The sequence below is a fragment of the Meriones unguiculatus genome, assembly GCF_030254825.1.
Source record: "Meriones unguiculatus strain TT.TT164.6M chromosome 13 unlocalized genomic scaffold, Bangor_MerUng_6.1 Chr13_unordered_Scaffold_44, whole genome shotgun sequence".
In the NCBI taxonomy this organism is placed as follows: Eukaryota; Metazoa; Chordata; class Mammalia; order Rodentia; family Muridae; genus Meriones; species Meriones unguiculatus.
This window is the reverse complement of record NW_026843651.1, coordinates 2,499,847-2,517,115: the sequence shown is the minus strand read 5'-3', so window position 1 is coordinate 2,517,115 and position 17,269 is coordinate 2,499,847. Positions and strand designations below refer to the sequence as shown.

Below are 17,269 nucleotides of genomic sequence, written 5' to 3'. Positions count from 1 at the left end.
GGAAACAAATTCAGAGACCCATAACGAAAATAGACAGTCAGTGAGAGACCTCAGAATATGCCCTCCAGGCTCTTCAGTAATTCAGCCAAAAGAGTATAAGAGCCAGAAAGGATAGAGGATATCAAAGAAGAAAGCATTTTAAATTAAGAGGACTGAAGAATATATAAGCTGTGCATGTGAGGCAGCATGCACAAGGCATTTAATGTTGTCCCTAGCCAAATCTCTAATTGATAAGTGCTTGCAAAGGAAAATATAGTTTTCTCCAAGGTACACTCATTTTATCCGAGGGACTACTCTTAATTGTACTTTTAAGCATACATTCCAAAAGGTAGATGGCAAAAATTTCGCTCACTGGCATGTTTGGATTTTCATGTCCTGTAATTCTGGCATGAATTTTAAAAAATTTATCACAGTTCTTATTTTAATTTGCTGAAGAGTTTTTACTAGTTTTAAAGCTACATGGACCCTCTGTGTGTACTACTGTTTTGTGTTTAATATTTTATGAGATTTCTGCATGTGTGAACAAGTCTACATCTTTTCTCCCCTTGAGCTCTTTTTCTTTTCTTTGTTTGTTCTAATAAGATGTGATTGTTTTTGTCTTTTTTCTATTTTACTTTCTTATTATACATTATAGCCCTCCTTGTTTTATATGAGGGTGAATTTGAACTGGATAGAAGGGGAGATGGGAAAGAGTTGCCAGGGTTAGAGGAAGGGAAAACTTTAATCAGGGTGAATATATGAGTAAAGCAACTATTTTGAAAAGAAAAAAAGGAGGAGGAGGAGCAAGAAGAGAAGCAGGAGGAGGACAAAGAAATGAAGATGAAGATGATTATTATGAACAACAAGAACAAACAAACAACAACAACTGGATAATTGCATCAAAAGAAATGTTAAATAGCCATGCACAAAAGATCCAGAATATTTAAAAAGTGCAAAAAAATAATTTATGAATAATAGAAATAGAGGAAGAAGACAAAACTCACATCAAAATCCCAGAAATATTTTCAGCAAAATAATAGAATGTATCCTTAACCTAATGAAGAAGGGGTAACCTATAAAAGTACAAAAAGTATAGAAAACAACAAAGCCTACCAGAAAAGAAATTGTGCTCATCACATAAAATCAAAACCCTAAAAGTAAAGAAAAGTATATTAAACAAAGAAGGTATATTAAAAGTTGCAAGTTGAAAAGACTAAGTTGCATATACATTCAGGCTCATTACAGTAACTCCTGATCTCTCAAGAGAGATTCTAAACCTAGAATGGCTGAGACCGATTGTATATGATCTTTAAGGGATCCTTATTACTATATCCAGTAAACTTTCAATAGTAAATGGTGAATAAAAATATATTGTACAATAAACCAAAATATGAGCAGTATTTTTGTATAACTCCTTCACTACAGAAGCCAATCAAAGCAAAACTCCTATCTAAAAATGTTAATCACATCCAATAAAAGACAAAAAATGAATTATCCCAAGCATCAAATAAAAAGAGGCAAAACCCACACACCATAACTACAAAATAAAGGGAAATAATAAACATTGTTCTTTGAAAACTCTGAACTCAGTTGTCCAATTCTCCAACAGAAGGACAGGAACTAACAGAATGGACTAGACAAAAAATGTCCATTCTTCTGCTTCATCTACTGAACACTCTTTACCATCCAGGTTAGATAGCATTTCTGTGTAAAAGGATGTAAGGAGACAGTAGAAGAATGTGGACCAAGATAGAAGTTTAGGGGAACTTTATTTTATACAGTTCGCACAAAAAATTCCTACAATTCTTGAGTCAATTTAAAAGAGAATATATACTGTACACACTGAATGAGGAGTTCTACCATTATCCATATGAAAACAACAGATGACTTGCGCAAGTCCAGCACACATATATACTCATGTTTACTGAAACACAGCTGACTGTGTGCTAAGATAGAATAGACTTGATTGTCCTGAATCACATCAGTGCAAAATATTATAATATTCAGTTTTTTTATTCATGGAAAACATATACATTTTTTTGAGATTTTAATATAATCACATTATTTCTCACATCTCTGTCCTCCCTACAAAATCTCCCATACACCCCTCTTTTGGCTCTTTCAATTTCAAGTCTTGTGTTGCCAATAACTCCTATTACATGTATCACACATTATATATGCGTGTGTGTGCATGTATGTGAGAGAGAACATTTAACATTTCAAGAAAGTCAATCATTTTACTTTGAAATTGTGGACGAACTAAAAACGTATCATCAAAAATTGTGACCTTAGCTAGACACAGAAATCAAACATTGTCTGACTTCACTCCTAATTGGGCTATAAGCAGTCAGTACCCTGAAATAAGAATTGAATGGCCAGTATTAGAGCCTGAACATCAGGGTGTAGTGGCATGACTTGTCAAAGAACACATTTCAGTGACAAGAGGAATAATTTAAAGAAATACTTCAGGGTGCATGCATAGGAGCTATTACTAATAGCTTACATTGTTTACTTGAGAAATATTCTGTGTATATTTTTTAAATCTCAATAACCAAAATGTTTTAATTACTGTGTAAGAGATATTAATTTTTTATATATAATTTATTCTTCCATCAATTTCCTTTTATTTTCACCCTCCTGAGTTTTGAGTAATCATTCTTTGCTTCTTTGAAAATTCAAGCCACTTTTTCATAAACTATTTTTACACACTTAACATCAAAATTTGAATTGTAAAATATTTTACAATATTATAATACTAGGAATATATGACAAACCACTGAATTTTATCAAGGGTATTTATTATATATAGTATTACAGGAAAAAGGAAAATGAGTAGAGATGAAATACTATTCTTTCTAGTTGTTTTTAAGAGACAGTTGCCTGAGTCCAGCCATCTCAGGAAAAAAAAATCCTCCTTTTTTTCTTTTTTATTGATTATTATAATTTATTCACTTTATTTTCTGGCTGTAAGCCCCACCCTCATCTTCAACCAGTTACAACCTACCTTCCTCTTCTCCCGCTATGCCCCTCTCCTAGTCCACAATAGGGAAAGTCCTTCTTCCCACTATCTTATCCTAGTCTATCTTATCAAGTCTTACCAAGAATGGTTGAACCTTCTTCCTTTGTGGCCTGGCAAGGCTGAACCTTCCAGGAGTAGCTGATCAAGGAGCCTGTCACTGAGTTCATGTCAGAGACAGCCCCTGTTACTCTTAATAGGGAACTCACATGGAAACTGAGATACTTATGAGCTACATCTGAGCAGGGGTTCTAGGTGTTCTTCATGCATGGTCCTTGGTTGGAACAGGACCCCCTAGGCCCATATTTTTTGGCTCAATGGCCTCCTTGTTGAGGGCCTCTCCCATCCAGGCCTTTTTAGCTCCTGAATCTTCCATATTAATCCATGCTTTCTGCACAAAATTTGGGTATGAGTCTAAGAATCTGCTTCAATACCCTGCTATGTAGATTCTTTCAGAGGCCCTCTGTGGTAGTTTCCTGCCCTGTTTCCTATCTTCCCCCATTACAGATGTCTATCCCATTTGCCCTTCTGAATGAAGATTAAGCATCTTCCTTAGGGTTCTTTCTGTTGTTTAGATCCTTTAAGACTCTAGATTTTAGTATTTTATTCCTATATTATATGACTAATATGCACATATGAGTGAGTATATACCATGAGCGTATTTCTGCTTCTGGATACCTCACTCAGAGTGATCTTTTCTGGTTGCACCCATTTGCCTGCTTATTTCCTTCTTTTTAATTGCTGAATAGTATTGCATTGTATAAATGTGCCACAATTTCTCTGTCTATCGGTTTGGGGACATCTAAGTTGTTTCCAAATTCTGGCTATTGTCGATAATGCTGTTATGAGTATAGTTGACCAAATGTCCTTGTTGTATGGTTGATAATCTTCTGAGTATATGCCCAGGGTTGGTATAAATGAATATTCTAGTAGCACTATTCATAATTTTCTGAGAAAGCACCAGATTGATTACCAAAGTGGTTGTACAAGTTTATATTCCTACCAGCAATGGAGAAGGGTTCCCTTTTCTCCACATCCATTCCAGCTTGTGTTGCAGATGATGTGATATAACACTAAAAAATTCAACCAGGGAACTCCTACAGCTGATAAACAACTTCAGCAAAATGACTGGATACAGAATTAAATTTAAAAATTCTGAAGCCCTCCTTTATACAAAAGACAAATGGGCTCAGAAAGAAATTAGGGAAACAAAACCCCTTTACAAAAGCCACAAATAACATAAAGTACCTTGGTGTGACTCTAATCAAGCAAGTGAATGACTTGTATGAAAAAAAAAAGAACTTCAGGAAGATATCAGAAGATCTCCCATACTCCAGGATTGGAGGATTAACATAGTAAAAATGGCCACTCTACCAAAAGAAATCTAAAGACTCAATGCAATTCCAATCAAAATACCAGCACAACTCATTACAGGCCTTCAAAGAACAATTCTCAGTTTCATATGGAAAAACAAAAAAACCAGAATTGATTTAAAAAAAAAATGCCTGCACAATAAATATTTTCTGGAGATATCTTCATCCAAGATCTCAAGTAGTACTATAGGGCAACAGTAATAAAAAATGGCATGGTACTGGCAACTGTACTTTAAATCTTAAAGGAGTGTGCATCTACTCATTAATCATTTTTATTAAATCATATCAGGAAGCTGAGGGGAAAAAACAAATATAGAGGAATCAACTGCTGTCTTAGTTTTAGACCCAGTTTGAGGGTGCCCAGACAGCCAATGCTACCTTGGGCTATTGTTTCAGCTCATCAACCTTAAAACATCCATGGCTTTACTATTAATAGTGTACTTTTCTTAAATTTAAATTGTTCTCTAAGAGTTTTTACAACAGAGCCGTTAGCAAAAACATCTTCCCTGACCTTATTAAACAATCTATTTTTTTTCCAAATTATTTCTAAGTATAATGGTCATTGCTAACAATCTACATCTATAGCTCATTTCAAGGGCAATGCTTAATTCATTAAACTGCTCCAGTAAACATGTGAAAAGAGATCAAGCATTGTTAATTTTAAATGCCAGTGATATTGCCCAGTGATGAGATAGAAGCTTTCTTAAAGTTTTCATACAACTCATGTTATAAGGAATATGGGCATCACAAAGGCAACAAGCAGAGATATGCTACATAAGAACACAAAGTCATCAGGAAAATTAGTTCTTGGGATTATGCTTCTCCAAGACAAACTCATCATGATTATGCTAACAAGGGAGCCACATTCCATGAGTTCTATCGCTGTTCTGCTGTTGCTCCTGCATGGTGCTTGACAGAACCAGGTAGCCCAAATAATTTGCCTATATGTGGGTGAGGGGGGGTAAGGTTATCCCAGGCCCTGGGAAGGAGAATTCAGGGTATTGCATGGGCTGTACTAGCCTGGACGGACAGATAACATGGAAGGACTGAAGGATTTCTGAGAGAAAATGGCAGGTAGGTTTGATTTGATATGTTAACTAGGAAACTCTGCCATTAGTTTCAGGTTTGAATCCTGCTTCTATGGTAACATAAACTTCAGAGAGAGAATCATGGTCTCCATTGCATAATGATCTTCAACTGAGCTCACAGGGAAGAAAGGTGACAAAGACAAAGATTCTGTTTTTCTTTTCTTTCTATATATCGTCTTTCTTTTCTTTGAGGGAGGGCAGTTAACCAAACTAGACTCAAATTTTTGCTGTTTTGCTTTGTTTTCCTTACTATATGTTATTTTATTAATTGTTTTTATTTTTCACAATTTATTCATTATATATGCTGATTGAAGGTCACTCCCTCAACTCCTACTGGTCCCTCCCTCCACCTTCCCCCATCCCCTTCCCGTAGACTACTCAAAAGGAGAGTCCCTCTCCCCTGCCATTCACCCTTACATTATCAGAACAGTACTCAGCTATTAAAAACAGAAAAATAAAATTTCTGCTTGTATTTATTTTCCATGGGCCACTGTACTCACCTTAGAAGATTTCATACCATGAAGCTTGCCTGCAACCTTACCTTGAACTAAACACTAAGTATAACTCATTTTAATGAGTCCCATCCCAAGATACTGTTTGATTGACCATCTCAAATCCAGAAACATGTGAAATTTGAAATGCTATGCAGTCTGAAATATTTTATCACAGGCATTTCAGAGAATGTGATTCTCTTGCTGCCTGGAGGGCTGTTTCCCACCAGCCCAGGAAGGCATGAGGGGCAGAAGATGAGTAGTATAAAGCTTGGAAAGCTCACGAGCATAACAGTGGTTAGCCACTCTGGGAGCCACCTCAGAAAGTAAGTTCAACTTTAATTCCAGAAAACAGAACACAGTTGCTTATATTCCTTGGGGAGTACCTGGGATGCTCCAAGCATAGGTGTAGATAATTGTTTAATACTAGGAAATTCAAGAATGCTAGATTTGCATTAAACAGCACATTCCTATTATATGAATAAGAAGAACAAGAACACAGAACCAAATTATCCTATATTTGAAGGGAGGGGAGAGTTATCAGGGATCTGTGTCAAAGGCCATCTATCAAATTTGATTGGTGGTTTCCATGTCTAAAGATACTCTCCAGATGAAGTCAGGCAGAGAAAACGCACCATTGACATGGTTACCCATCTAGGCCAGAAGCAGAGTCATACATGGAAAAGAAAGCCTCCTCCCTCATATCTCAAAATTCAGTGTGTGTTGTGATGATTTTCAATAGAACCCCTGGAACAATAGGTATGTGTACACAAAGAAACTTCTACAGGCTACCACTGTTGTGTTACTCTCAGAGAACTTCCTGGCTGGTGTTAGTTCACCATTCCCTACATATTCATCCACTGGATTAAAAGTTTTTTGTGTAAAGTGAGGCAATTGAAAACAGTAAATGTTGAGAATCAGGATTATCAATAAGTCTTCCATAAACACCTTATTATATAATACTGTTGCATTTAATTGATATTTACCATTCATTGTATTCTTTTTAAAAATAAGTTTATTTACTTTAAATTCCAATCATAGTCCCCCTCCCTTCTCTCCCCCAGAACTACCCTCCTTTCCTATTGCCCTTATTCCCTTTCCCCTCCAGAAATGGGAGGTCATTTCCATTGAGCTAGTTTTTCAGTTCTGTTGGATCTCATTGGACCAAAGAACACAAAGGTCTTTCTACATTGCTTATAGTCACAGAATTCCTCTCCAGTAAGGTAATTTTGATGATGATGATGACTCTAGATTTGTGCAAGGCCTCACCATTTTAACACATTCATAAGTTCTCGCCAGTATGAATCCTTTCATGAAGATGAAAATTATACAAATGTGGAATAGTTTCGCCTTGTTAAAAGCACTCATAGGCTTTTTGTCCATTAGGATTTCTTTCATGAGTTTGAAATTGATTATGAAGTGCAAAAGTTTATTCACATTGATTGCAGTCAGACAGCTTCTTTCCAGTATGTGTTCTTTTATTTATTAGGAGAAGTTATGTTCAAAGGCTTTGCCACATAGTTATATTCATATGGTTTCCCTGCACAATGTTTTGTTGTCTTAGGAGATGAATATTACATGCAAAGTCTTTATCACACTAATTACCCTCAACAGGCTTCTCTCCACTGTGTGTCTTTTCTTTATTGTGGATACCACACTGCTGTTCAAAGGCTTTATCATGTTGGGTATATTCATAAGGTTTCTTTGTAATATGTGTTCTTTCATGGCTTATGAGATGACTTTTTTGTGGAAAGGCTTTACTGCACTGGTTACATTCATAAGGTTTCTCTCCAGTGTGTGTTCTTTTATGTCTTAAGAGAGTACTGTTTTCTGCAAAGGCTTTTCCACACTGGTTACATTCATAAGGTTTCTCTCCAGTGTGTGATCTTTTATGTCTTAAGAGAGTACTGTTTTCTGCAAAGGCTTTACCACACTGGTTACATTCATAAGGTTTCTCTCCAGTATGTGTTCTTTTATGGCTTATGAGATGACTTTTTTGTGGAAAGGCTTTACTGCACTGGTTACATTCATAAGGTTTCTCTCCAGTGTGTGTTCTTTTATGGATTAAGAGATGACTGTTTTTTGCAAAGGCTTTACCACACTGGTTACATTCATAAGGTTTCTCTCCAGTGTGTGTTCTTTTATGGCTTAAGAGAGTACTGTTTTCTGCAAAGGCTTTACCACACTGGTTACATTCATAAGGTTTCTCTCCAGTGTGTGTTCTTTTATGGCTTAAGAGAGTACTGTTTTCTGCAAAGGCTTTACCACACTGGTTACATTCATAAGGTTTCTCTCCAGTGTGTGTTCTTTTATGGCTTAAGAGAGTACTGTTTTCTGCAAAGGCTTTACCACACTGGTTACATTCATAAGGTTTCTCTCCAGTATGTGTTCTTCTATGGCTTATGAGATGACTCTTTTGTGCAAAACTTTACCACATTGATTACATTTGAAAGGCTTCTCTCCAGTGTGTGCTCTTTTATGCCTTATGAGATCAGTGGTATAGGAGAAGACTTTACCACATACAGTGCATTTAGAAGGTTTCTCTCCAGTACGACTGCTTGCATGCCTGCACAGATAATTACCACATGTGAAAGATTTACCACAATCAGTGCTTTACACTAATAAATATATTTATCTATATTAATTAATTTCATAATTTGATCTAATGGTAAAGGAGAATCAAATTTTAAAGTTTTATCATGTTATTTACATTAATGGTTTTTCCCTTCATTATGGGTATTTTTGAAGATCTCTGTGATGGTAAGAGCATTTGTTACGTGGTTCACTTTTATAGCTTCATTTTTCTATAAGAGTTTTATACATATATATATTATTGTAAGTATACAGACCTTTACCACAGCAATCCCATTTGCATTGTTTTTACTGTATGAATGACACTTCCTTTGCAAAGTGAGCCACGAGAAGCAGAAGAAGTTCCAAATTCTTAGTATTCATAGGTATTTTCAGCAGTATTAGTTGCTGATGAATTCTCAGTGAAGTTGCAAAACCAATTAATAGTAACCATTTATCGCATTCAGAAAATCTACTCAAAGTGGGGACTACTACAAAATTAATTGTTCTTGGAGAAAGACAGGTACACTGCTTCTTTCAATATTCCTCTGCTCATGTGCCTTACAAACATTGTGACATATGATATACCTATTTAAATTACAAGAATAATAAAGGATTCCCTCACTGAATTAACACAGTTTGTTTTTTGTTCATTATAGACATGTCATATAGGGATGAAGGTTTCTCCACAACAATATTCTTGACTCTCATAAGCTGCTCCTTTCACTAAACTTTACAATATGACTGCATGAATATGAGTAACAGTGGTTGTTATTAGAAAGTTTTGGACACATACTGATCACCTATTCAATATGTATACCTCTTACAATATCTGAGTAGATAAAATGAGACTAAACAGATTGGGAGTTCAACTCAGTAGCTGTAATGTCTATATGATTTAAATGGTATTTTCTGTTACAACATTATTTTATTTTCTTCTATCTTAAGGAATGCCTTGCAAACACAAATCAGATACCTGACATTGAGGTAAATGGAATTGTGAGATTATACTTAAAGCAGTGCTGGTTTTACACTGTTGCTTTTCTTTAAAACCTCCAGGACACAGCCAGGTGTGCTGCTACGTGCCTTTAATCCATGCATTCATGGAGGCAGAAACAGGCAGATATGTGTGATTTCGAGGTCAGGCTGGTCTAACAAGCAAGTCTAAGAAAGTCACAGATACCCAGAAAAAATTCTATCTCAAAAACAGAAAATAAAAAGCAGCCAATAAACAAAAACAAACAAACAAACAAACAAAAAAACACCAAACTTCCGGGACACATTAAAATTTAAGATTTATATCTGTATCAACATGCACATAAAGTTACCTTTTATTACTTGTAGAACTTTGAAAATGTTCTTCAATATTATGGTCATCCCAATTGTAGCCTAAAATATAGTACCAGAAAATATATATTATTGGAAATAGCATGTTATTATTAAGGCAAAACTTAAATCACTATCTTCTGTGACCCTTAGAACCATGCCTGTTTTATTTACCTCATTCCTCCTCATTCTCAATTGGAATTACAGAAGAGGATCAATAACAAAGTAAGAGTTGTCTTTTTATTTTAAAAGTGAAAGAAAAATTGCAGTCTTACCTATAGCAGTGAGGTTTTCACAGGTCTCTAGCATCACAACCTTGTAGAGTTGCTTCTGGGAAGGTTCCAGCAAGGCCCACTCTTCTTGGCTGAATTTCACATGGACATCATTAAAGGTCACTGAATTCTAAAATATACCATACATTTGTAAAAAAGAAAGACTGGCAACAATATAAATTTATATTTCATTGGCAATATAATCATATAATTCTAATGCTTCTTCCATTTATGTTCTGACACAGAAGTGCTAATGTTAGACAGTTGGGTGCTGTGCATCAGGTAAAGGATGGGAGAAGAAAAAGCCTAAAGGTTAGATTGTAAAGGAAAAAAAGGCTTGCTTTGAAAACCTGTGTTAAAGGTTTTGTATTGGTTTGTAAGACATGAATATGAAGTAGCCATTAGTTGGGTTCTTGAGTGATCTATGAATCATCTTCAGTTACTTGGGTGAGTAGGTCAGGACACTTTCATGAGACAGGTGGAAGGAAAAAACACAGGCATAATATTTTATCTAGCAACAAATGATATGTGGCTATCACGTGACAGTGAACAGATGGGTGGTGTCAGTCAAAAGACAACATGGCACTGGATATCATGTTTTGACCAGGGATCAGAGATATGGCATACCAGTATATGAAAATGGGGGCTCATATATTTGTGGAAGGGAAATTGTACTACAGTGAACAGATGGATAAAAATAATGTGAGTGGCAAGCAACAATAATCATAGCTGATAACATCATATTTCTGAGTTCCCAGACAAAAGAAAAGGCATAGAACACATGATTATTCTTTGATCATTGTTTTGTTTATTCTCCTTTCTAAATCATGTATAGTCTACAGTTTAAAAATAAAGATTAAAACTTTTCTATTAAAACATAAGTGTTAATGTTATCACTAAGTCATTTTAGAAGAAAACTGAATAATGAAGTTTAACTATGTCATATCTGAACTCTTTTGAATAGGATATAGCTTTTGAATAGTCATGGTAATTAATGTGGACAAAGACAGAGAGAAGAGAGTGAAATAGAAAGAGAGAGACAGAGACACACAGAGAAATTAAGAGATGAGCAGTACTAAGTACACATCAGAGAAATTTATGAACAGTTACTAACTACAAAAATTATGGACAAGCTGGGTGTATTCTATTATGCCTTAATTCCATCACTCAGGAGGCAGATGCAGGTGTATCTTATTGAATTGGATGCCAGCATGATCTATGCAAAAAGTTCCAGGACAGCTAGACCTATATAGTAAGACAGAGCCTCCCCTAAAAGTCAATCAAACAAACATAAAAGATTGAAAGAACTCAGAGGTCTTAACTGAAGCTTGTACAAGAAATTATACATCCACTCCAGTTGTGCATTCCTTTTCCAGAAATCTGCACTGCCCCAGCTTAAACTTTAACTCTAATAACATCTTACTAAAAGGGAATGCATGTTTAAACAGCTAAAAATAGAAAAATGAAAATATTAGCAATGTCAATGCTGATCATAAATAAGCAACATAAGGTAGAAGAGATGGCTCAGCAGTGAGGAGCTCTTGCTACTCTTCCAAATAAATGGGCTCAATTGTCATTGTTTACCTGGAACCCACTACTATCAGTTCATGAGTTCTGAACACATCTTCAGACTATAGTGAAGATCAGGCACACAAGAGATGCATATTCATGCATACAATCAAAATACTCATATTCAGTAAAAATTAAAAACAGATCCCAGCTGGAAGGGCTGAACTCACACTGTGTCTGATCAGCAGGGTAGCAGAGACTGCACAGTGACCAATAGTTGGAACTGTAAGCCTCCAAACACCACTGACTGTATTTACCAGGTGAGATGAGAAAAGCAGTTGGGTTCAACCTCAGAGCACTCAGCTAATCCCTTGAAAATTTCTTGGGATGTTTTAGCAGGAATAAGGTTTTCAAGCAAATAGACCCAAGAAGCAAGCAGGAGTAACCATTCTAATATCTAATAAAACAGACTTTCACCAAAAATTAATTGAAAGAGATGAGAAAGGGGTAATCCAAGATGGCGGTGCTGGGATGACACTGTCTGAGGAGCAGGGCAGCAATATTGGTACAGTGACTAAGAGGCTGAACTCTGGACCCTAAAACAAAAGCAATTGTGTTTCTCAGGTGAGAGGAAACTCCACGGAGTGGGAATAAGTTGGGTCTACTCTCAGGTCACCCAGCAAGAACCCAGAAGAAACCCCAGGTCACACAGTCACTGGGTCACTTGACCAGAAGCACACTCTTGCATGTCCTGATCACCTTCCCAGGCTGAACTGTGTACCCCAGGGCACAAGAGACTGGGAGTCCCAGTCTTGAGAAAACCCCAGAGAAGGAAGCAAGTAGGGCTGACCTCAGGTCAACCAGTCTATCCCTGGAAAAGGTCCTGCAGACCTGCAGGCACAAAGCAGCCAGCCCTGAGTGGGGCTCCAGCTGCCAACTCCACAACTAACTTTCCATCACAGACAGAACTGTGTACCCCAGGGCACTAGAGGCTGGGTTTTCCTGTTGGAAGAAAACCCCACAGGGAGGGAAACAGCAGGTCCCAGCTTAGAGTACTCAGCTGACCCCCCACCACCACTAACACCACACATATGGGAATGTTCTCAGAAAAAGTTCTCAGTTTCCTGTCCAGTCACCAGCTTGGAGCCACCACTCACAAGCAAGTGCCTACTCACTCCACACGCCCCCTCCCTAACAGTACAGACTGGGTTTTTCTGTTGAGAAAAAACCCAAAGGTGGTGGAAATATCTGGCCCTACCTCAGGACACCTAGCTCTAGAAAAGTTTCTGGTTATCCACAGGCTCCACGCTCTAGCCTCCTGCTGCACACATGAGAGTAGTGCTCATATGCCACTGATTACCACTTGGGTACTGGGGCAGAGAGCCCCAAACTCAGACCTCCAGAAGCCTGGGTTCCCTAAGATCAACCCCCAAATACTGCTCCAAGGGACAATGAGTTTTCCCTAATTAAACTGACCAAACCACAAGGCACCCAGGTTACAGCAGCAGCTCACTAAATTTACAGCAAGAGGGAAGCTGTCTCCAGGACTTCTCTGGATGAGAGGGTAGTTCCCTTTACTAATGAATACCACAATTACTACTCAGGTCTGCATGCCTGAGATGAGCTGTGGCAATTCCTGAAAAACACCTGCCATTCAGTGACCATACCTAAAAAACGGAGGAGAGCTACTTTGGGAAAAAATCATCTTCCTGCCAAGGTGATTCCACCCACCACAGGATCCCAGGAAGTACCAGAAACTAACCCCCATCACCTAAGATAGCCTAATGGGTAGAGGCTAGCATAAAAGCTCAACCAACAAAAGACAGAGCAATATGGCATCCCTAGAACAAGTTATCCAGGAGCAAGCAGCCCTGGAGCAAGCAGCCCTGGATAACCCAGCGTAAATGAAATTCAAGAAGATGACCTTACATCTGTGCTTATGAACAGGACAATAGAGGAAACAAATAAACTTCGTAAAGACCTAGATGCAGATAAAGTCAAACAGAATATTGCCATTTGCAAAGAAATAGAAGAAGATAAAGACAAAGTGATTGTGGCCATCCTTAAAGAAATACAGGAAGTTGCAGCCAAACAATCTGTGGCCTTTAGAGAGGAAATACTTAAATCCCTGAAAGAAATTAAAGAAACAGAGGATTGTTCTAACAAACAGCTGAAGGGATTGAAGGAAACTAGTCAGAGAGGTGAAGGAAATCAATAAAATGGCTCAAGATCTGATGATAGAATTGGAAAAATTAAAGAAAACACAAATGGAGGAGATTGTGGAGAGAAAGAACTTAGGGAAGAAAACAGGAACTACAGAGTTAAGCATAATGAATAGACTATGAGAGGGAAGAAAGAATCTCAGGTGCGGAAGACACAATGGAAGAAATAGATGTAGCTATCAAAGAAAATGTTAAATCTAAAAAATTCCTGACATAGACCATCCAAGACAACATGAAAAGCAAAACCTAAAAATAATAGAAATAGAGGAAAAAGAAGATTCCCTCCTCCAAGGCCCAGAAAATATTTTCAACAAAATCATAGAAGAAAATTTCCCCAACTTAAAAGAGAGGTTTATAAGAATATAAGAGGCCTACAGAACACCCAATAAATTAGACCAAAATAGAAAATCCTCCCACCACATAATAAATGGTAAGTATACAGAACAAAGAAAAAATGCTAAAAGCTGCAAAGGAAAAAGGCCAAGTAACATATAATGGCAAACCCATTAGAATCACACCTGATTTCTCAACAGAGACTATGAAAGCCAGAAGGGCCTGAACAGATATCATGCAGACCCTAAGAGAACACAGATGACTGTCCAGGCTACTATACCCAGCAAAAGTCTCATTCATCATAGATGGAGCAAACAAGATATTTAATGACAAAAACAAATTTAAACAATACCTATGCACAAATCCAGAGGTACAGAAGCTCCTAGAAGGAAACCTACAACCCAGGAAAGCTAACTACATTCAGGAAAACACAGGAAATAAATAATGTCACTACAGCAAAACTAAAAGTAACCAAGCACACAAACACACTACCACAAGCAACATCAAAATAAATGGATCTAATAGCCACTGGTCATTAATTTCCCTCAACATCAATGGACTTAACACTCCAATAAAGACACAGACTAACAGAATGGATATGTAAACAAGACCCAACAATCTGTTGCATTCAAGAAACACATCTAAGACACAAAGATAGACATTGCCTGAGAGTAAAGAGCTGGAAGGAGGGTCCACGCAAATGGACCCAAGAAACATGCAGGAGTTACCATTCTAATGTCTAATAAAATAGACTTTAAGTATATAGAATCCATCAATGTAATCCACCATATAAACAAATTGAAAAAAAAAAACAACAGAGGATCATTTTCTTAAATGGTGAAAAAACATTTGACAATATCCAACAGTTATTCTTGTTTAAAGTCTTGGAGAGACTGGGGACAAAGGCACATATCTAAAAATAGTAAAGACAGTGTAAAGAAACCCCATAGCTAACATCAAACTAAATGAAAAGAAAGTTAAATCAATTCCACTGAACTCGGGGACAAGACACGGCTACACACTCTCTCTCAATCTCTTCAATACAGTACTCAAAGTCCTATCTAGGACAATAAGACAACTAAAGGAGATCAAGGGGACACAAATTGTTAAGGAAGAAATCAAATATCACTATTCACAGATATGACAGTATACAAAAATGACCCCAAAAATTCTACTGTAGTGAACTCCTACAGTTGAAAAACACTTCAGCAAAGTGGCTGGATATAAAGTTAACTCAGAAAAAAATCAGTAGCACTCCTGTATACAAATGACAAATGGACTGATAAAGAATTAGGAAAATAACACCCTTCACAATAGCCAGGAAAAAAAATATATTTTGATGTTATCCTCAACAAGCCAGTGAAAAACCTCTATGAAAAACAAAACAAAACAACTTCAAGTCTGTGAAGAAAGAAACTGAAAAAGATACCAGAAGATAGAAATATCTCTCATGCTCATGGATTAGTAGGATCAACATAGTAAAAATTGCCATCCTATCAAAAACAATCTACAGATTCAATGATATTCCCATCAAAATATCAACACAATTCCTTAAGGAACTTGAAAAAAACAATTCTCAGCTTCATATGGAAAAATAAACAAGCCAGAATAGCTAAAACAATCCTGTACAATAGGAGATCTTCAGTAGGTATAACCATCCCTGATCTCAAGCTCTACTATAAATTAATAGTAATAAAAACTGCATGGTACTGGAATAAAAACAGAATGGTGGGTCAATGGAATTGAAGTGAAAACCCATAAATAAACCCATACACCTATGGACACTTGATTTTTGATGAAGAAGTCAAAACCATGCAATGGAAAAAGGACAGCATCTTCAACAAATGGTGCTGTTCTAGCTGGATGTCTACATCTGGAAAAATGAAACTAGATCCATATTTATCACCCTGCACTAAACTGCAGTCCAAGTTGTTCGAAGACCTCAACATAAAACCAGATACACTAAATCTCTTAGAAGAAAAAGTGGGAAAGATCCTCGATGTCATTGGCATAGAAGGTAATTTCCTCAACAGAACACCAAGAACACTTGCTCTAAGATCAAGAATTAATGAATAGGATCTCGTGAAACAAAAAGCTTCTATGAAGCAAAGAACTTTGTCAATAGAACAAAATGACAGCCTACAGCCTGACAAAAGATCTTCACCAACCCTACATACAACAGAGAGGGCTAATAAACAAGATATATAAAAAGATCAAGAAATTTAACTCCAGCAATCCAAATAATCCACTTTAAATCTGGGGTACAGAACTAAACAGAGAATTCTCCACAGAGGAATATCAAATGGTGGAGATTAAATGCTCAATATCTGTAGTCATCATAGAAATGCAAATGACATTCCATCTTAAACCCATCATGGATAATGTCAAAAGCTGAAGTGACAGCAAGCTAGTGAGAATGTGGAGAAAGAGGAACACTCCTGCATTGCTAGTAGGAGTGCAAACTTATACAACCACTTTAGAAATCCATCTGATGCTTTCTCAGACAGTTGAAAATAGTTTTACTTCAAGACCCAGCTCTACCATTCCTGGGAGTATATCAAAAAGATGCTCCACCATTCAACAAAGATATTTGCTCAACTATGTTCATAGCATCTATATTTATAATAGCCAGAATAGTGAAACAAACTACATGTCTCTCAACTGAACCACTGTTTTACAGAAATTGTGGTGCTTTTACACAATGGAATGCTATTTGGGTATTTAAAAAAAAGGAAACCATGAAATTTTCAGGCAAATATATGGAACTACAAATGATCATCTTATGTGAGTTATTCCAAAACCAGAAAGACATGCATGGTATGTACTCATTCATAAGTGGATAATGGCCATAATATAGGATAAACATACTACAATCCACAGACCTAAAGGAGCTAAATAAAAAGGAAGACCCTATGGAGGATGGTCGATTCATATTCAAAAGGGCAAATAGAATCTACACCAGAAGTGACTGAGGAGAGGGAACAGGATGAGAGCCTAACATACATATCCTTCATATCCTTCAAAAGACTACCCAGCAGGGGATCAAAGCAGAGGCTAATACTCACAGCCAAACTTTGGGTAAAACACAA

At 36.8% G+C, this 17,269-nt stretch overlaps 1 protein-coding gene and 1 pseudogene across 1 annotated transcript; one reads left to right on the top strand and one right to left on the bottom strand.

Moving 5' to 3' along the window:
• Positions 1–7,715: 7,715 nt before the first annotated feature.
• On the bottom strand, positions 7,716–10,243 carry LOC132651263 (zinc finger protein 120-like; the record flags this gene model as incomplete). The annotated part of the gene is made up of 4 exons (XM_060376501.1): positions 7,716–8,363; positions 8,447–8,513; positions 9,847–9,907; positions 10,120–10,243. Coding segments are annotated over 4 exons (900 nt in total), but the record flags the coding sequence as incomplete, so codon positions are not given.
• Positions 10,244–10,459: 216 nt separating this feature from the next.
• Positions 10,460–10,892, top strand: LOC132651256 (single-stranded DNA-binding protein, mitochondrial-like; annotated as a pseudogene).
• Positions 10,893–17,269: the final 6,377 nt, after the last annotated feature.